A 19766-nucleotide genomic window follows, 5' to 3' on the forward strand; every position below is an offset into this window, starting at 1 on the left:
TCCTAACGTGGACTAGCTCCCGGATCGAACCGTCCACAGACGCGCATTACATAAGCCCCGTGTTTACGCCTGTGTGGGTATCCCGACACCCCTGTTCGAGGATCGTCCAACGACTACCCTTTTTTCTTCCGTAGGCTGGACGAACTCCCTTGCATTTTTCCTCATACCAGCTCTCCGTTTCCTTTTGTTTGCTTCCCCCTCTCTTCCACCCCCTCTCTTCACCATAATTTATTGTGTCTTTCCCCTCCTGGCATTATTATGTCGCATACCGGTACCTTTAGGGGAACGCCCAATAAGACCATCGGGAGAGGAAGGCTGCCCGACTTCGAAAACTCGGGCGGTTCGCACATCCCCCGTCCCCGTTCAGACCGTCCTGAATCCTCCGCCGCCTCCACCACCAACACCCCTTCCAGCGACGTCGGAAGCGGCACCATGAGCGCCGCAAGCACCAGACAACGACAGAATCAGTCGAAGCGTGATGAGGTGTGTGATAGTCAGATCGACATGTTCAAACATGTCCCAAACAGACTACTCGCTCCTACGCCCTCGCAAGCCGACTAACTATTTTGACGTTTCACAGGCCATTCGCCGCAAAATGGAGGCCGACCTCAATAAAAAGAGACATCACCCGACCAAGGCTCGCAACTCCCGCAAGGCCCCTCCCGGCACTGTCCTGGCTCTGAAGCCCAGCCAGGCACTTCAGATCAAGCCCTCCCTTAGCATCGCAGAGGCCGCACAAATGATGGCCGCTAAGCGCGAGGATTGTGTGTTGGTGACGGACGATGATGAGCGCATTGCCGGTATCTTTACCGCAAAGGATCTTGCTTTCCGTGTTATCGGTATGGGATTGAAGGCTCGCGAGATTTCGGTCGCCGAGATTATGACCAAGAACCCCCTGTGCGCACGAACGGACACTAGCGCTACCGATGCCCTCGACCTGATGGTGCGAAAGGGTTTCCGACACTTGCCGGTGATGGACGAGAACCAGGATATTTCCGGTGTTTTGGATATCACTAAGTGCTTCTACGATGCAATGGAGAAGCTGGAGCGCGCCTACAGTTCTTCGCGGAAGCTGTATGACGCATTGGAAGGTGTTCAGACCGAGCTTGGCTCCAGCCAGCCCCAGCAGGTCATTCAGTATGTCGAAGCGCTCCGATCCAAGATGTCCGGCCCGACTCTCGAGACCGTGCTCGACGGTATGCCGCCAGTGACCGTGTCCGTCCGAACCTCCGTCAAGGATGCCGCCGCTCTGATGAAAGAGCACCACACCACCGCTCTGCTCGTGCAGGACCAGGGCTCCATTACCGGTATCTTCACCAGCAAGGATATTGTCTTGCGTGTCATTGCCCCCGGTCTTGACCCTGCCAACTGCAGTGTCGTCCGTGTGATGACCCCCCACCCCGACTTCGCCCCGTCCGATATGAGCATCCAGGCAGCTCTTCGGAAAATGCACGGTGAGTAGCACATACACATTGAATGTCGTTCGGCAAGATACTAATTTTGATTCAGATGGCCACTATCTGAACCTTCCCGTTATGAATGAGTCCGGTGAGATTGTGGGCATGGTCGATGTGTTGAAGCTCACCTATGCTACTTTGGAGCAGGTATCTTTTCTTTCTGCTGCCACAGAAATATGTAAGGATGGGATGCTGACACGCTTCATAGATCAACACTATGCAAACCCACGACGACGAGGGTCCCGCATGGAACAAATTTTGGCTCTCGATGGATCACGAATCCGATTCGATGGTCTCTGGCAGTCAAAGTCAGCAGCCTCATACGCCACATCGCTCCGTCATGAGCCCCGACTTGACCCGCTCGGCCTACGATAACAGTGTTCTCCCGAACGAGTCTGCTTCCCACCACGGCGGCGAGGAGCACTCCGAAGTTGCTTCTCAGCAACATCATCTCCACCAGCCGGCGGAGGATGCGCCTTTCCCATTCAAGTTCAAAGCCCCTAGCGGCCGGGTGCACCGTGTTAATGTTCTCACCTCCGCTGGAGTGGTGGATCTGGTCGCGCAGGTCACCGCTAAGCTCGGCGCCGAGCTTGAGGCCGTTGGTGGTGAGGCTGTGGTCGAGGAAGGTCGCCTGAGCAACACCGGCTACGCCCTCAGCTACATGGACAATGAGGGCGATACCGTCTCGATAACCACCGACCAAGATATGCTCGATGCTATCAACCTTGCCCGCCGCACCCACCGTGACAAGGTCGATCTCTTTGTTCACGACCCTGCCCAACCCCCTATTCCCGCTACCTTGGAGCCGCAGCCTGCCAAGCCTGCTACTCCCGTCATCGAGCAGAGCAGCCCTATTGTCGAGGAGACTCCTTCTGAAGAGCCTATTGCTAGCAAGCCCCGTCAGCACCAGTCCTTCTCCACGCACTCTCACCACCCCGAGGAGCAACTCATCGCCGGTGTCCCCAACGACCTGCTTCTCCCCGGAGCTATTGTCACTCTGGCCGCGGTCATTGCGGGCGTGTTCATTCTCAGCCGACCCAGCGGCCGCTAAATTACCCTCTCCTGAACCCTCACCCTCTTTATCTCTCCTCAGTTTCCTCCCTCTCTTCATCCCTCTTTGATTTCTTTTCGGTGAATCAACCTCCCTCACTCTATCTTGACTTCCGTGATCTTTGAGAGTGCATACCCCCCCTTCTAATATCGATATTCTGTGTCGCCTTTCAGATACCGCTGTTCCAGTAATGATCAGTTGCGGCCTTAGTTTAGCCTTCAATGCAAATACTTTTTTTGACACTGTGGGGGCTTGTTTCAGGTGTAGACTAGCACTAGATTTCAGTGCCCGGGTGGATGTCATGGTCATCTCACTAGTAGTTCCTGCATGGGGCTTCTCGCGCCATCAGCCGAATGTATATATGTTCAAGCCGGCATATTTGCCGCAAGTGTGAGGGGGCTACTGAACCTTTTGAGAGCAATTTTCAATTTCAAATAATGTGATGTGCTGTCTCTTGCAATATTTACATATAGCGCACTCACAAGTGGCCTATTCCGGTCGAGTCTACTCCGTAAGCAGACTGGGGTACAAACTGCAGTGGACTGTGCAATCCGGGGGCCGAGATGATCACCTTGAGCCCAACCCCTTTGGGAGTGGTCGAATATATGAACAAAGACGCCATGCACTATCTTTTCTGATTCCCATCCTTTCACTCCTCCTTTCGCGCGACGGCCTCAAGTATCCTAGAGCTTAAGTCCCTCACTTCCCCGGCGCTTGGAGCATTGCTGCTTTGATCGGCGTGGGCGCTATCAATCCGCTAATCATCAATCTTTTTTTCCCTTCCTCCCCGCCCCACCAAAAACAAAACTCCTCCCCTTCATCCACCCCCTCTTCCCACCCCCACCATACTACCAACCACCAGGCACCAACTGGGTCGCTTTTGTCAGTTGGATCTTGGGAACAGACACACCCAACATGTCCCTGCTTCCTCCCGAGGTCCACACCGCGCTGTCCCAGCTGCTGCGCGCCCTCGGCACCCCCGACAATTCCATTCGATCGCAGGCGGAAGAGCAGTTGAACAATGATTGGGTCCAGAACAAGCCAGACGTCCTGTTGATGGGCCTGGCTGAGCAGCTCGGAGGCGCTGAAGACACAGTAGTAAGTTCATTTTCCATCCCAGGGGGAGAGCAGAACACATCAGCCGGTGAACACAGGAGGCCCTCCAAAAAAAAACGAACGGCCCCCTCCGGTCGACTGCCTCCCCCTTATGGCCTTATGCATACGAAACAGGTTGGCTAACACCTTTGTTCTCTGCGAACAGACACGTGCTTTTTCCGCTGTCCTTTTCCGAAGAATCGCAACCAAAACCCGCAAGGACCCCGCTACTGGTGACGCCAAGGAGATCTTCCTGAGCCTGCCCAACGAGCAGCGAGTCGCCATCCGGGAGAAGCTGGTGTCATGCCTGACCAGCGAGACTGTCCTCGACGTGCGGAAGAAGATCGGCGATGCCGTTGCTGAGGTCGCCCGCCAATACACCGACAATGGTATGCGACAGACACCCTGGAAAGAGAAAACGACATCTTGTGCTGGTACTAACGGATTCAATTTTGTTCTTCCAGGCGACCAATGGTCCGAAATCCTTAGCGTTCTTTTCCAGGCCAGCCAGTCCCCAGATGCCGGTCTGCGTGAAACTGCTTTCAGAATATTTACGACCACCCCCGCTGTCATTGAGAAGCAACATGAGGAAGCCGTGGTCGGCGTTTTCACCAAGGGTTTCGAAGATGAGAAGATCTCCGTGCGAATTGCTGCCATGGAAGCTTTCGCCGCGATGTTCCGATCGATCAGCAAGAAGTCCCAGGCCAAGTTCTTCGGCCTCGTTCCCTACATCCTCCACGTCCTTCCTCCTCTCAAGGAAACCAGCGATAGCGACGAGTTGTCCTCCGCTTTCCTGGCTCTGATTGAGCTGGCCGAGATCAGCTCGAAGATGTTCAAGGCTTCGTTCAGCGACTTGGTCAAGTTTAGCATCAGCGTCATTGCCGATAAGGAGCTGAGTGATCAGGTCCGCCAGAACGCCCTCGAATTGATGGCCACATTCGCCGATTACTCTCCCAGCATGTGCAAGAAGGAACCCAATTTTGCCCAGGAGATGGTTACGCAGTGCCTGAGTCTGATGACCGACGTGGGTGCTGATGATGATGATGCCGAGGAGTGGAATGCCTCCGAGGACCTCGAGCCTGAGGAGAGCGATCTCAACCACATTGCCGGTGAGCAATGTATGGACCGTCTGGCCAACAAGTTGGGTGGCGAGGCTATTCTCCAACCCGCGTTCTCCTGGATTCCCCGCATGATGTCTTCAACCGCCTGGCGCGATCGTCACGCCGCTTTGATGGCCATCTCTGCCATCTCTGAAGGTTGCCGTGACTTGATGGTTGGCGAGTTGGATCAGGTGCTCGCTCTTGTTACCCCCGCTCTGCGTGACCCCCATCCTCGTGTGCGATATGCAGGCTGCAATGCTCTCGGTCAGATGAGTACCGACTTTGCCGGCACCATGCAGGAGAAGTACCACGGAATCGTCCTGAACAACATCATTCCCGTGCTGAGCTCCCCCGAGCCCCGTGTGCAGTCCCACGCCGCTGCTGCCCTGGTCAACTTTTGTGAGGAGGCAGAGCGCAGCGTCCTGGAGCCCTACCTGGGAGATCTCCTGGGTCGCCTCCTTGAGCTTCTGCAGAGCCCTAAACGCTACCTCCAGGAGCAGGCTCTCTCGACCATTGCCACTATCGCCGACTCTGCTGAGACCGCTTTTGGCCAGTACTATAACAACCTCATGCCGCTGCTGATTAACGTCCTGAAGGAAGAACAGGGCAAAGAGTATCGCCTCCTCCGTGCTAAGGCCATGGAATGTGCCACACTTATTGCCCTGGCTGTCGGCAAGGAGAAGATGGGCCAGGATGCTTTGAACCTGGTGAACATCTTGGGTAACATTCAGCAAAACATCACCGACGCCGACGATCCCCAGTCGCAGTACCTCCTTCACTGCTGGGGCCGCATGTGCCGCGTTCTCGGCCGCGACTTCGTTCCCTACTTGCCCGGTGTTATGCCTCCTCTGCTGACCGTGGCTGCCGCTAAGGCTGATATCCAGCTTCTGGATGATGAGGACCAGATTGAGCAGGTCGAGCAAGATGAGGGCTGGGAGCTGGTTCCTCTCAAGGGCAAGATCATTGGTATTAAGACTAGTGCTCTGGAGGACAAGAACACTGCTATCGAATTGATCACCATTTACGCTCAGATCCTGGAAGAGGCTTTCGAGCCCTACGTTCTGGAGACTATGGAGAAGATTGCCGTCCCTGGTCTTGCATTCTTCTTCCACGACCCCGTCCGCGTTTCGGCGGCCAAGCTCATCCCGCAGCTGCTGAATTCCTTCAAGAAGGCCCACGGTGACCAGTCCCCCGGCTTTGCTGAGATGTGGAGCAAGGTCGCTGAGAAGATCATCGAGGTTCTCAGTGCGGAGCCTACTGTCGACACTCTCGCCGAGATGTACCAGTGCTTCTACGAATCCGTTGAAGTCGTTGGTCGCAACAGCCTCACTCCTCAGCACATGCAAGCCTTTGTCGACTCCGCTAAGTCCACCCTCGAGGACTACCAGATGCGGGTGAAGCAACGCCTGGAAGAAATGGCCGAGTTGGAGGAGGGTGACGAGGACAGCCAAGAGTACGAGTTTGCCATCGAGGATGATCAGAACCTGCTTAGCGACATGAACAAGGCCTTCCACACCATCTTCAAAAACCAGGGCGTTACTTTCTTGCCCGCTTGGCAACAATTGATGCAGTTCTATGACAACTTCATCACCAGCCAAGATCCTACTCAGCGACAATGGGCTCTGTGCATCATGGATGATGTTCTGGAGTTCTGCGGTGAGGAGTCATGGAACTACCAGGACCACATCATGCAGCCCCTGGCTGCTGGTCTCACAGACGAGAACGCCGCCAATCGCCAGGCTGCTGCATACGGTGTTGGTGTCGCTGCTCAGAAAGGTGGTCCCAACTGGGCCGACTTTGTGGCTGCTAGCATTCCCAGCCTCTTCCAGGTGATCCAGCACCCCCAGTCACGCACTGAGGAGCACGTCTTCGCCACCGAGAACGCTTCCGCTAGCATCGCGAAGATTCTCCACTACAACGCCTCCAAGGTACAGGGTGCCCAGGATATTGTCACCTCATGGATCGAGACCCTGCCCATCATCTTTGACGAGGAAGCTGCCCCCTACGCTTATTCTTTCATTGCACAGCTGATTGACCAGTACGTTTCCCTCCATCGTCACCAATCACGAATATAAAACTAACGAATTCTCAGGCAAAACCCGGCTGTTGTCAGCAAGGCCGACCGCGTTTTTGGATTTATCGTGCAAGCTCTTGATGCCTCGACTCTGCAGGGACAGACCGCCGCACGCGTCGCTGCCTCGGCCAAGCAGCTAGTGGCCGCGACCGGCTTGAACGCCGAACAGATCCTGGCCGGTGTCAACCCGGACAACCAGGAGCGGGTGCGCAAATACTTCCAGTAAAGGATTAAACCTTTTGTTCTGTTCTGCGGCAAGTCCCAAGTCCCCCACGATTGTTCTTCGTTTTTAATCATTCCCCATGACTATGTGAATCCGAGCTAGTGAAAGACCCTGAAATTTTCTTTGGTTATTTTTCATATTATTTTCCACTTAACTCCCGTACAATGGCTCGAGGCTATTGGTAAGCCTTTCTGGACCCTTTCCTCTCACGAATGTAGATGGCTTGAATTCCAAAGTCAAAGTTCACTTTCTTGGCTATGTACATTTGCACTCCCTAGGTATTCTTTCTATAGAGAGGAGACACGGCGAATCTCATTGGCAACCACCTCCTGCAAGTTCATCACCGGAGGTTCTCCAATCAGCCCGTTATCCCGCTGCGTATACAGAGTGCCACCCTCGGTCCAGATGCGACGCAGAGTGAGGACGGTGGCGGCCGGGTTACCAGCCTCCCACGCGGCTGTCTCCAGCTCACGCAGACGGTTCAGTGGGGTATAGGAAACGGAGTCCCATTTCTTACTGGTAGTCTGGCGCCCGAACTCGGCCTGGATCTCTGCAGGGGTGGTTGTGAATGAGTTGACCCGAAGGGCTCGATTGCGAGACTCGGGGGTGGAGTTCAGGAGAGTATGAAGGACGAGAGTTCCAACGCTAGACAGGCTATTAGTATCAAACCCACACTATTTTGAATGACTTATATCTCCGAATTGATCTCGCGTGCATGAGAGGGCATACTTACTCCTTCATCGTAGTCAGACTGACCCGATCATCTCCCTTCTCTCCAAGCAACACGGCCTTCCGGCCCTTTACATCCCATCCGCCAGCCTGCTCCAGACCAGGCGTGAAATGCAGGTACATCTCCGCAAATGGACCCGTCACCACGTAAGAGTAGTCCAAGTCACTGCGCGAGATTTCCTTCTCGAGCACGGCGCGCACCTTGAGCTTCTGCTGATGCGGCTTCTCATGCGCCGAGGCAGGACCGTACGCAATATCCGTGCCGTACTCGGATGGCAGGAACCATTTCACGTCAGAACTGGCGGATGCAAGACGGATGAGTGCAATCTGCTGGGCGAGCGTGTTTCTACCGAGTGCAGAGATGACCGTATCAATGCCTGGGGATAGTTTAGTTTGATGTACGTAGGTTGAGATGAATAGAATATCAAAGCTAGGGTTGAAATACCAGTATAAGCAGCCTTGATTGCACTCTCATCCTCAACATCACCTACGATAACCTCAACATCCTGCGCCTTCAGCTTCTTCAAATAAGCCGACTTGGTCTCAGTCGTGCGCGCGGAAGTGAATATAGCCACCCGGCCAAACGAGCCGCGCTTCGTGAGGATCGCCTCAAGGATAAACGAGCCAATCTGGCCCGTCGCGCCGAAAAAAAGCAAGTTCTTAGCAGCCATGATCTCGTAGATGATATTTTCTCGAATTGAAGTGAGCAATGTAGAATGTAGAATAGAGAACGCGCAGGCCACTCGGCTTTATAGCGTGGGGCGCGGGGTTGCTTAGCAATCGCGAACGACGTTATCCGCCTTTCCTAAACAACCATCTCCAAAATCTCCAGCACCTGCTCTTTCTCCTTCAATGGCACCGGATTCGACTGACACCATCGATCGTGCAGACTATGCGCCGCCAAGGCATCCAGCTTATCCCGGCCAACATGGACATCACCCAGGGACCGCGGCATCCCCAGCTCGCGGATCACGGCATCGAGGATATCGCCCAGGTCGGCTGTCTCGATGTCCACCGAGCGAATGTGTAGGACATCCGATACAACAGGGTCGTTGAGGAGGAATTCCCGGACGCGCGCTTGGCGATCGCAGTTTGCGTTGTATTTGGCGTTGAATTTGCAGACGGCTGGGAGGAGGATACAGCTTGTTTCGCCGTGGCCGACGCCCAACGGACCAAGCTTATCTCGTTAGCCTCTACATCACCGCCGGGTTATATAGGGCCAGGCTATGGATATAGCCACTGATATGTGGCATTTATGCTCGGTTTTGACATACCTGATGTCCAATTCCGTGGCTAGCGCCCAACTCCACAGATCCACTCGTACAAGCAGCCATAGCATCCACCGAGCCCAATTGACACTGCAAGTGAGCATCACGATCAGAGCGGTCCTTCTTGCACCGAAGAAGTCCCGGCACAAGCAAGCCTAGCGCATGTTCCGCCAATTCATCAGATGCAGAAGTCGTTCCGACGATCGCGCAGAGTGTCTCGACGCAATGATCCACCGCTCGCACACCTGTGCTAATCCAGATAGAGTCCGGTGTCGCCTCTGCCAGCTCCGGATCCAGAATGATAAGCTGCGGTCCACGCGTGGGAGGCTGGAAGCTGTATTTCCGGCGCGAACTGTCTTTAGTGCCACCGGCGAAATTGGAGTATTCGCCCGCAGATAGAGAAGTCGGGACCGAAATGATGGGTACTGTGGGTGCATTGATTTCTGCGCGTTTACTCGGGCCTTGGGCGAGGGTTTCCAGTTCGTCTTGGGTATGAATGTCGTTTGCAAGGGCCTGATTGGTTAGTTATATGTCCATGTCTCCAAACATGACCCGGAACTTACCAGAGCAACAATTTTCGCCCCGTCTGTCAGGCTCCCAGCTCCCAATGTGAGAATGAGATCTGCCTTTGCATTCCGCGCTTCGTCGACGATCTCGAGCACCTCTGACCACAGCGTATGGCTCTGCATGCCAACACGGTGTCCAACGACTTTCTCTGGACCCAGTGCTGCGATCAGCCGATCTAGAGAGTCGGTGTTTCGAGCCAATGAGCCGGAGCAGATCATGTATACGCGCGAGGCGTGGAATGTCACTGTGACATGGTTAGCGGCAGCGGCGGGGAAAGCGATGCCGTAGGAGAGCAGCGGGCGCTCGCGGCCTGCGAATGCCGGGCGAACTGTTTCAGACATGGTGGGCAGATTGAATTGGAAGGCTGCGAAAAATCAGACCAGCATCGCACATCGCAAGAGGTATTCTCTTTCAGGGCTGGGTCATTATATCATTACGAGTATGGCGGTCTCCATGTGGAGGCGCATGTGGGGCTGCGATGTGGGTTCTTTCAGATTGCGGCGGAAGTACACTTGCAAGTATAAATGCGCAGCACTATGGGAACAGCTTCATTGTTAATTCAATCCGAGGGGCAAACCTAGTCCTCAACACCCATCCAACCCATGAACCCCATTCTCAGCAGTATACTTGCACGACCCAACACCGGGTGTGGTCGAGTTCTCGGGGTACAGCACCACATTCTCAAAATTGATATCATAGCACGGAAGCACCTTCGAGCACGACACCGACGCCACCTTCCTAGAAGACGTCTCAATAGACCCCGTGAAATTGACAAATGAAACATCCGAAATACTCATCTTACTCGTGCCCCCATACGAGCCATTATCCCCACTATCCTGCGTAATTGCCGGCCCGGCATTAGCCCCATGGACCTCGAAATTGGAGAAAACCAGATTCGTCACGCTGCCCCAGCCTCCTCCGCGCGGGAGCCCTGCGCTCTCGTATGAGTCTTGCGGGACGAGTCCACCCATCCAGGTTTTGATGTATGCGGAATTGTGCATGTCCTCGTTGTACCGGATGATCTTCACTTGGTCCACGGTGATGTTGGCGACGCTTGAGTCTTCCAGATATTGTCCGAGACTACCGATTGCAATGCCGTTTCCGCCATTGCAGGTGACGTTTTGGATTTTGATGTTATAGGAGCGTGGTTTTATGGCGACGCAGTCGTCGCCGCCTTGGTAGGTTAGGTTGGTGAGTTGGATGTTGTCGACATCCATTGTGTCTTGCATTCTCGTCACATTAGTGGATTTGTACTGAGGATGCGATTGTGCAATTATTCACCGAATCCATCTGTATTTTGTACCCAGTTTTTGCCATACGGTGCATCGACCGAGGTTGCATTGGCGTAGATGTTGTTGAAGCGCATGTTTTTGCCGTTCATGATATTCAAACTCCACAGTTGCGGATTCTTGATGTAGAAATTGTCGACGCTAACTTCAGACACATTCCAGAAAACGAAAGGCATCGGTCTTCCTGGCTGCGTGTCACCTTTCTCCGAGGTATACCAGGTATTACCGTTGCCGTCGATACCACCAGTTCCATATCCGTCGATTTTGATATTGTGGCCCGTGAGAATGAATCCCGCAGCGTGGTTTTGAAAGGCGATAGGGTATGAATTGTTTCGCCAGTATTCTAGGTCGTCAGAAAACTGAAATCATAAAGTTAGCGGTTCCTAATTTTGTGGTCTGGGTCTCACGTACGGTCCATTCTCCACGCCATTCGATCTCCACGTCCTTCACGACGGGGTTCAAGCGGCTAGCGATCCAGTAAGACTGGTCCTCTGGGAAAACAATCTTGCCCCCATGTCCACACTGGTGGAATGCCGTGAGGATGTTTGTGACGTCGTCTTGCTGGTTTCCATTTGCTTTGACGGTGCAAACTTTTGACCTGGGTCTTGCGGCGAGAGTCGGCGAAAAAAGTAGCCCCAAGTGTAGGGCTATTGAGGGAGCTCCTAGGATTTGCATAGTGACTGCCAGATTTTTGGATGAAGAAAACAGGGTACATTTCAATATGGGTTTCTCAAAGATTCATTTTAACTGTTAGGGATTTGTGTCCTCGGGTGTCTTTGCGCCGAGTGAGTACTGAAATGGAGATTGCGGAGAAAACTGATTGCGGGGAAAGGTCGGGGCTGCTGCTTGTTTTCTGGACTAAGCGAAGCTCCTCAAGCCACCAAAGTGCTTGACTGCAGATCCCTGCCTTGGTCTTGGATGATTCTGCAGGGGCTAATGTCATACAGCAAGCATTATTCCACCAATGAGTGTGAAGCAGTGTATTACTCGACGTCTTCCCCACGCTGATGAAGTGAATTCAGCTTCTAATGCTCGCGTTATTCGAGACCGAGGAACAATAAACTTGCATTGCTATATCCACGGTGCCCTTCTCTTAACCGAGCCCTATATGTAGCCCGGTGAAGCGAGAATCCTCAACCCGTACTGGTCTCGACTTAGCAATTTAATACATAACTCCCCATATCAGTGATCCCATGGTGCGTAGATATTGGTCTGGCCTTTTCCTGGCCGTATCATCGCTGTTCTCATGTTCTACAGCGCAATCTTGCTGGCGAGGTACATCTTGCTCTGGTCCCACGGACTCTGCATTTAGTGGAGTTTGGGACAAAAACATATACGCCCCGGCATCACGGACAGTCCGACCTGTCTCGACTCTAAAAGAGCTGAAAAATAACGCCAGTACGATTTCTTCTCATGTAACGGATGTGACCTTCCACGGCAATGGATCACGCGTTGTATTCGACTTCGAAAAAGAAGTAGGCGGCATCATCCACTTGCAATACACATCCGATGGGAATGGCGCGTTAGGCCTTGCCTTCACGGAAGCCAAAGACTGGATCGGAGAATGGTCCGACTCTTCCAGTGCAATGTACCATGATGGCACTCTCTATTCGAATTTTTCGTCTGCGGGAAATCACTCCTACACGATGCCCGATGAGTACCTCCGCGGAGGATTCCGATATTTGACCCTTTTCCTCATCACCAATGACTCTACAAACGTGCATCTGCAAGATGTCAGTCTTGAACTTTCTTTCCAACCTACTTGGTCAAATCTCCGCGCGTATCAGGGGTATTTCCACAGCAGTGACGAACTCTTGAATCGCATCTGGTACAGTGGAGCCTACACGCTGCAGACGAATGAGGTTCCGGTGAACACGGGTCGAGTCACGAATGGTGTGACGCATGGATGGTTAAATAATGGTACTCTCGGACCAGGTGATACGATTATTGTTGATGGTGCGAAGCGAGACCGTGCTGTTTGGCCTGGTGATATGGGCATCGCGGTTCCGTCGGCTTTTGTGAGCCTGGGGGACTTAGATAGTGTGAAGAATGCGCTTCAGATTATGTATAACACTCAGGTGAGCTCACTAATTCTATTTGCAGGAATTCATCTGATGTTTATCATACAGGATAAATCGACAGGTGCTTTCGATGAGTCGGGACCTCCGCTTAGCCAGAAAGGGTCAGATACCTACCATATGTGGTTGATGATTGGCACACACAACTACGTGCTATACACAAATGATACAGCTTTTCTGCAAAAGAATTGGGATAGATATGTTCTGGCTATGGAGTTCATCCACGGCAAGATGACCTACCTTAGTGGTCTTTTGAACGTAACAGGAACTCGAGACTGGGCCCGATGGCAGCAAGGATACAATAACACAGAGGCTCAAATGATGTAAGTTCTCCGCTTGATCTAAGTTTTTTCATCTCAGATATGCTAAATCTGCAGTCTTTACCACACTCTCAAAACTGGTGCCGAGTTAGCGACATGGGCAGGCGACACAACCAACCTCACAAACACCTGGAACGCGAGAGCTGAATCTTTGAAAACAACCATCAATAACTACTGCTGGGATGAATCTTACGGGGCATTCAAGGACAACGCAACAGATACAACCCTTCACCCCCAAGACGCAAACAGCATGGCCATCCTCTTCGACGTTGTCGACTCAGACCGCGCAGCAGGAATATCAGAGAAGCTCACGAAAAACTGGATCTCAATCGGAGCAGTCTCACCCGAACTCCCAGAAAATATAGTATCTTTCATCTCATCATTCGAAATCCAAAGCCACTTCGTCGTCCGAAATGCCACCCGAGCTCTAGACCTGTTACGTCGCAGCTGGGGCTGGTACCTGAATAACCCCAATGGCACCGAGAGCACGGTGATCGAGGGGTACCTGGCAAATGGAACCTTCGGGTACAGGAGTAGTCGGGGATATGGCTATGATGCTTCGTATGTCTCGCACTCCCATGGTTGGTCATCTGGCCCCACATCGGCGTTGACGGAGTACATTGTTGGTCTTTCGTTGACTTCTCGGTTGGGTGAGACTTGGAAGATTGCGCCTCAGTTTGCGGATTTGGAGTATGCTGAGGCTGGGTTCGTTACTTCTCTTGGGAAGTTTCAGGCATTTTGGAGGAGGGAGGACGGTGGGTATGTGTTGAGCTTCTCGGTTCCGAAGGGCACAACGGGGGTTTTTACGTTGCCGTTTGTAACGTCCAAAAGGCCGTCAGTTTCTCTGGGTGGAAGGAAGATATCAAAGGGTTTGATTTATGGAGAGGATACTATCGAGTTTTCGGTGGAGGGTGGGTCCGACAAGGTTGTACTCAGTTAGTTCGGGCTTTGAGGGCAAGAAATTATATTTTGATGGATTTTGAAATTGCATTCTCGTGAGGTCACACGTGGTGTCATCATGTCGCTCAGTTCCTAAATGTATCAGGTTATTCTGCATCAGATACGCCGTCATTGGTGGCTTCAGATGCCGAGTCCTCCATCCCATCATCGGAGATTTCTTCCTTTTCGCCCAACTCGAGTGCCTTCTCTACTTTTCCCACGCAGATGGCGACATAGCCTGATCTATTTCCGAATAGAGAGTTCAACTGTCCAGGCTGCCCAGTGATAGTACCGATATTCTCCATCTTTTTCTTTCCACTTTATCAAATCCTTCCACATTGATGGTGAAATGATATAGTAACTGAATTCATCGCAATCTGTTCCCGGCTGAAAGCTCGATGAGTGGATGATCGGGCCTAATCTCGTATTCATCCTCGGCGTCATACCCAGTTTCTTGTAGGTCTTCTTCAGAGAGCATTATATGCTGAATTCCGGCGATACCACCTCTGAATAAATGGTGACCCCCCAATAATCCTTCAGCTGTTTTTCTCTGCGGAATTTCGAAAAGAAACACACCCATTTGCAATCCGGATCATCTCTTTGAAGTCAGTAAGTAGCTCGCCCAGTTTTTCCTCCGCAGTGCGAATCTCCTCCTTTGTCGCAGGATCATACAAGGTTTTTTCCGCAGATTTATTTCCCATGCTTCGGTATACTTTCGGGTATGTCTTCAATGCGGCTTCGGCAAGTCGGTTCAGCAGTTCTCGCCAGCCAACCTTCGATTCATCCAAAGCCCACTGTCTCCCCTCTCTCGCTCGTAGCTCTAGACCAGCTGTGATCTCCTTTGTCATAGTTTGTGCATCCTCTTTCGGGAAGAAGTATGGATTTCTATTTTTCTCGTTCTGGGCTAGAAGAGTCAAAACGTCGTATATACCCGGGAAAAGGAGATAATCTTTGATTCCTCCCCCGGAGGGAAACCCATGAGGAAATCCATCCTTTTCCGATCCTTGACAGATGATATCTGCAGTAACTTGCAAATTGTATAGCCGTATCGCAAGTTCGACAGGCAGGCGACGGTAGAGCAAATGAGATTACCTTGGACGTGAATCTTTGAGCTTCCGCCAATCCTCATAGGGAACTTCGGGTTGCGCGAATAATTTCTGAGTCACTTTCAAGGATTCTCCCGATTTCTCCTTTGTCGGATAAGTATCAGGCTCTAGAGTCTTGGCCAATAGACGCGTGCACATCCCGAGCATAGTTGGATCATCGATTTGTCGCCAAATTGAAGGATCGCGGGGCTCGGCGAGCCCGTAGCGATCTAGCATCCAGCCAGTACGATTGTATTCACGATATTTTCCCCTTTGTTCATGAGAAATTTATCTTTCTGGTGACTGCAGTTTGCAGTAGTCCACATTCTTTGGATGTGAAAGGGTGTCTCGGTGGGTATGCCAGAGAACTTCCAGCACCAGTGGGACTTCGTTTTGCGATATCTTCTGCCAGACTGTAGACAGCACAGAGAATTTCGTTGGTCCCGGCGATATTATTCGAGAATAGAAGTTTTTCTGAAAGTCGGGAAATGGCTCTCACTGCGTCTCTGGGATTTTCTGAGTCGACGTAGGATTTGACGAGACGATCAAGCTTGTGGAGAGACTGGTAGTCAATCCAAAAGATAGGCGTTTTGATTGATGGGCATTGTGTCAAATGCTCGATCAGTGAAGAGAGTAAGTGATTTGAGATAGAAATGCGCATTCTCAAGAAGGGTGAACCTGTCTGGAGACCTCACGTGGAGGGGAAGATAAGAAGTGAGAGAAAGAGGAAGGCAGAACCACGCTTCTCTAGGCGGCCGGCTTGGTCACCCGATGCAGCACACTCATTTCAGCACAACTTTCTTAAACAGCTATTTCTAAACCATATCTCAGAAGGAGACCTAAATTTTGTAAGGCTCTGCTAGACGAAGAGCCTAGTTGGGGCCGGTCTAATGGGATCCAGCGTAGCCGGACGAGACAACCCTGGAGACGAAATGACACTAGATGAGCATGGTCCAATATGAAGACATATTCAACTATTCATATCTCAAGCAGCCAATAAAAGATGGAAGGCTGTATTCGCAGGAATGTGAGAGCAAGGAAAACCAAGACAGTTGATGTCAGGTCGATCCTATAGATCGTGCCATATCACGTGCATCCCCACACTCCAACTCCGACTGGAACCGTCTTCCCACAAGTCACAATTAAACACACATCATGGCCACCTCACTCCGTTCGAATCCCTGGCGTGCATGCCAGAGCCTCTCAAGGCAACGAATTCGCATCCCTCACAACACCCGGCACCTCTCCGCGACCTCCCTCCGATCCGCCAACCATGCCAGCAATCCTCTCCGAGCTGCCGAGCGCGCGAGCCACGCCGAGGAAGTCGCAAAATCCAAGCGGTCGATCATAGTCTCTGGGGTAGGCCTCGTCGCATGCGCGGCCACAATGTACGGTCTGGTCACCTATGATGTGTTCGGAGTGAACGCATTGGATGAGAAGCATGGATCGGAAGGTCAAGGTAAACAGGAGGATGTTTCCAAGAACAACGGCGCAATGAAGATGGACGGGCCTACTGGGTTCCCGAGTGACGGCGGACCCTCAGTCATCCCACTGCAAGATCAGGGCCTTGTCGAGAAACTCGCGACGGGCAATAGCTCTGTGCCATATTTCCCCACCACGATCCGGCTTCCGGCGAGTGCGGAGGCGGACAACAAACAGCCCGGTGATGAGATCTCTACCTCTGGCGGCGACGAGTACCAGCTTTTGGGTCTGGGTATCCGCAGCGTCTCGTTCCTGTCTATCCAGGTCTACGTTGTGGGACTGTACGTCGCCAAGGCCGACATTACTGAGCTGCAACAACGCCTGGTGCGCACTGCAATTCACCCTCCGTCCGACGACACCGGTGCCATCACCGGCACTGGTGCTGACGCTGCTACCTCTCTTGTCCCGCCCGAACGCCAGCAACTAAAGCAGCTCCTTCTCGACCCCGAGCACGGCGACGCTGCCTGGACAGCCATCATCAAGGATAACGGAATCCGCACTGCCTTCCGCATTGTCCCTACCCGCAACACCGACTTCATGCATCTTCGTGATGGTTGGGTTCGCGGCATCACTGCCCGCGCGCAGCAGAAGAAGCCAGCCCCCGGCGCGACCCAACCGGGCGAGTTCCAGGACCAAGATTTCGGAACTTCCATGAACGACTTCAAGGCTGTTTTCGGTGGTGGTCAACGCAAAAACGTGCCCAAGGGCCAAACTTTGGTTCTGATGCGCAATGCGCAGGGCGCTTTGGATGCGCTCTTCCAACCTGATCCTACCAAGCCGGTCCAGTGGATGGGTCGTGTCACCGATGAGCGAATTAGCCGACTTGTCTGGTTGAACTACCTGGCTGGAAAGACTGTTTCCAGCGAGAGTGCGCGCAAGAGTATTGTCGACGGTCTGATGACCGTTGTGGAGCGACCGGTTGGTACGGTTACTCAACGTGTCGTATAAGATTGGGTACTTAGTGTACGAATGGGCGATCTTTTTTCCTTTCATTTCGCGCATGTCTGGGTAGCGCATTTTGATCTTGACTACGGCGGAGAGTTTAGAACGTCAACTCAACTCAACTACGATTGTCGCTTATGGGGTGTACGATAAAAGAAGGCATGTGGTAGATGCAGAGCTTGTGCGATTATGAAACAACCTGGAAGTAATTTCCGCTCTATTCTTCACCATCCGGTATATACATGTCCACGTATGATCGAATTTAGAGAGCACCAGCATCCTTCAGGAGAGCAGGGAGCTGAGCCTTCAGGCTCTGGAGGTCGGAGTTACCACCGATGTGCTTCTGCTTGATGTAGATGTTGGGAACGGTGCGCTGGCCGGAGATCTCCTCGAGAGCATCCTGGATGGCAGAGCCGCCCTCTGAACCGTTCAGTTAGCGCAGTTCCATAACTTGGAAGATGATCAACATCAAAGCGATACCGGATCCCCAATGGCACAGCCGGGCGGGGTAATGTCAGCACGGCGCAAAAAGCCGCGATTCCATCCACCCCGTGGCGCAAAGGGCAAACTCCGAAAAGTGTGCAGAGTCACTTACCAATCTGGTCCAGCTCGACGACCTCGGCGTTGGCACCAGTCTCGCGCAGCAGCTTCTTGCTGGAGGTGCAGTAGGGGCAGTATGACTTGGAAAAAACGACGACGGCGTTGTTGTCGATGTAGGCCTGAGCCTGGGTCTTAGCGGCGGCCATGGCGGCGGGGGAAGGAGAAGCGCCGAAGGAGCCGAAGAGGCGTTTGAAGATGAACGAAATGGTGGGCGGAGGAGGGAAAAGAAACCGGAGATGCGGCTTCTTTGCTTTAAAAGGTGGGTTGGTTGCGGGTTGGTTTGTTTTTCCGGAGATTCGGTCATTTCGCCGGCGATGATGTCAGGTGATGATTTGTCATCTTTTCAAAGGCCGAGCCTGGGTATACTTCTAGACCTCTGCGGGCATTTTTGGCTTCCTGAGTGATCATTAATAATTGTGACAGTCTTGTCGCGTGTATTAATTTGGCTTTCGCCTGCATTATTGCGTGCGAATCGAAAATATACCATGTGATGGATGAAATCGTATTAGACCTGCTCGATCACGCCAGCAACCTACGTTTAAGATCGAGCTCGTTAAGATCGATCCTCGGAAACACGTGCATTATTAAGCCCTGAGATAGAGCATATTTTAACACGTCTAATGCATATATAGAGTTCCACGTAGTTTAAATTTAATTTCGCCAGGCAAGTTTCTCAGACAAAACCATACTTTGCACACCAGTAAACGTCAGGAAGGCCAACATCACGAAGAAACCTCTGATAGCTCAAATCATTATAATCACTCATTTCCCAAACCTCCAAAGACTTTCTGGATAAAACAAGCATCCTCCTTCGCGGTCCTTCTCTTGTAGAACAGATAGGAGGAGATCATCGTGAGCGAGTATCACCAAAACATTCTCCTCCGTTCCAAAATCTTCGATCCCAGACAATGCCTCAAGACATTTCTCGTAATCCAAACTCGGTCTCTTGCTCAAATAAACAAATGGCGAGATATGGTGCTCAATATTCCACTACTTGGACAAAAACCTCGGAGTGCTGTCCCGTAAAGCGTTCTGCACTGAAGATTAAAAATCGCCAAGAGGACGAGCACAATCCTAAAATGTATCAGCATGACACCCCTAGAGCTCCAAATTCTCCAATATTTAATCTTTGAAACTCACTGCCAGCCATCAAGATAAGAGAATTAACCTGTACCCTAGCCAAAGCACACAAATGCCCCACAGCAGATCCAGGCCTATCAAGGAGATAAAAACTCCCATCCCGAAACCAATCCAAAGCTCAGCAAAAGCCCACCTCACAAACTCGAGCATCCTTCTCAAAATCCAGTTCTTCGACCTCGCGACCTTCCCAGTCTCTCCCATGAATACGATCTGGATACCCGTCTCCAAGAGCATTGCGGAAACCAGGTCCCACGATCAATTTCGTACTCTTTGGAAATTGAATAAAGTTTCTAGTTGGTGTGGATGTGGGTTGGACCATATCATAGT

General features: G+C 52.1%; 10 protein-coding genes across 10 annotated transcripts; 4 read left to right on the top strand and 6 right to left on the bottom strand.

Moving 5' to 3' along the window:
* Positions 1–258: 258 nt before the first annotated feature.
* N7532_010206 (CBS and PB1 domain protein) lies at positions 259–2508 on the top strand (the record flags this gene model as incomplete). Its single annotated transcript, XM_056622697.1, has 4 exons — positions 259–483; positions 581–1454; positions 1510–1604; positions 1666–2508. 4 exons carry the CDS (start codon positions 259–261, stop codon positions 2506–2508), a joined length of 2037 nt encoding a protein of 678 aa, XP_056470113.1.
* Positions 2509–3423: 915 nt separating this feature from the next.
* N7532_010207 (nuclear import receptor PSE1) lies at positions 3424–7003 on the top strand (the record flags this gene model as incomplete). The annotated part of the gene is made up of 3 exons (XM_056622698.1): positions 3424–3606; positions 3770–6741; positions 6796–7003. 3 exons carry the CDS (start codon positions 3424–3426, stop codon positions 7001–7003), a joined length of 3363 nt encoding a protein of 1120 aa, XP_056470114.1.
* Positions 7004–7287: 284 nt separating this feature from the next.
* N7532_010208 (uncharacterized protein) lies at positions 7288–8400 on the bottom strand (the record flags this gene model as incomplete). Its single annotated transcript, XM_056622699.1, has 3 exons — positions 7288–7645; positions 7734–8106; positions 8175–8400. The coding sequence occupies 3 exons, from the start codon at positions 8398–8400 to the stop codon at positions 7288–7290; spliced, it is 957 nt and encodes a 318-aa protein (XP_056470115.1).
* Positions 8401–8534: 134 nt separating this feature from the next.
* On the bottom strand, positions 8535–9905 carry N7532_010209 (iron-containing alcohol dehydrogenase; the record flags this gene model as incomplete). The annotated part of the gene is made up of 3 exons (XM_056622700.1): positions 8535–8854; positions 9054–9510; positions 9561–9905. 3 exons carry the CDS (start codon positions 9903–9905, stop codon positions 8535–8537), a joined length of 1122 nt encoding a protein of 373 aa, XP_056470116.1.
* A 243-nt stretch (positions 9906–10148) lies between these two features.
* On the bottom strand, positions 10149–10781 carry N7532_010210 (uncharacterized protein; the record flags this gene model as incomplete). The annotated part of the gene is made up of 1 exon (XM_056622701.1): positions 10149–10781. One exon carries the CDS (start codon positions 10779–10781, stop codon positions 10149–10151), a length of 633 nt encoding a protein of 210 aa, XP_056470117.1.
* Positions 10782–10837: 56 nt separating this feature from the next.
* N7532_010211 (putative extracellular exo-polygalacturonase) lies at positions 10838–11528 on the bottom strand (the record flags this gene model as incomplete). Its single annotated transcript, XM_056622702.1, has 2 exons — positions 10838–11212; positions 11265–11528. The coding sequence occupies 2 exons, from the start codon at positions 11526–11528 to the stop codon at positions 10838–10840; spliced, it is 639 nt and encodes a 212-aa protein (XP_056470118.1).
* Positions 11529–12099: 571 nt separating this feature from the next.
* Positions 12100–14191, top strand: N7532_010212 (putative alpha-L-rhamnosidase B; the record flags this gene model as incomplete). Its single annotated transcript, XM_056622703.1, has 4 exons — positions 12100–12128; positions 12166–12931; positions 12983–13254; positions 13309–14191. The coding sequence occupies 4 exons, from the start codon at positions 12100–12102 to the stop codon at positions 14189–14191; spliced, it is 1950 nt and encodes a 649-aa protein (XP_056470119.1).
* Positions 14192–14297: 106 nt separating this feature from the next.
* On the bottom strand, positions 14298–15512 carry N7532_010213 (uncharacterized protein; the record flags this gene model as incomplete). Its single annotated transcript, XM_056622704.1, has 3 exons — positions 14298–14433; positions 14767–15217; positions 15290–15512. 3 exons carry the CDS (start codon positions 15510–15512, stop codon positions 14298–14300), a joined length of 810 nt encoding a protein of 269 aa, XP_056470120.1.
* Positions 15513–16430: 918 nt separating this feature from the next.
* N7532_010214 (chalcone isomerase domain-containing protein) lies at positions 16431–17705 on the top strand (the record flags this gene model as incomplete). Its single annotated transcript, XM_056622705.1, has 1 exon — positions 16431–17705. The coding sequence occupies one exon, from the start codon at positions 16431–16433 to the stop codon at positions 17703–17705; it is 1275 nt and encodes a 424-aa protein (XP_056470121.1).
* A 256-nt stretch (positions 17706–17961) lies between these two features.
* N7532_010215 (glutaredoxin) lies at positions 17962–18445 on the bottom strand (the record flags this gene model as incomplete). The annotated part of the gene is made up of 2 exons (XM_056622706.1): positions 17962–18119; positions 18295–18445. 2 exons carry the CDS (start codon positions 18443–18445, stop codon positions 17962–17964), a joined length of 309 nt encoding a protein of 102 aa, XP_056470122.1.
* Between the last annotated feature and the right edge of the window lie 1321 nt (positions 18446–19766).

The sequence above is a fragment of the Penicillium argentinense genome (assembly GCF_028826775.1).
Source record: "Penicillium argentinense strain IBT 30761 chromosome Unknown utg000010l_segment0_segment0, whole genome shotgun sequence".
Classification (NCBI taxonomy): domain Eukaryota; kingdom Fungi; phylum Ascomycota; class Eurotiomycetes; order Eurotiales; family Aspergillaceae; genus Penicillium; species Penicillium argentinense.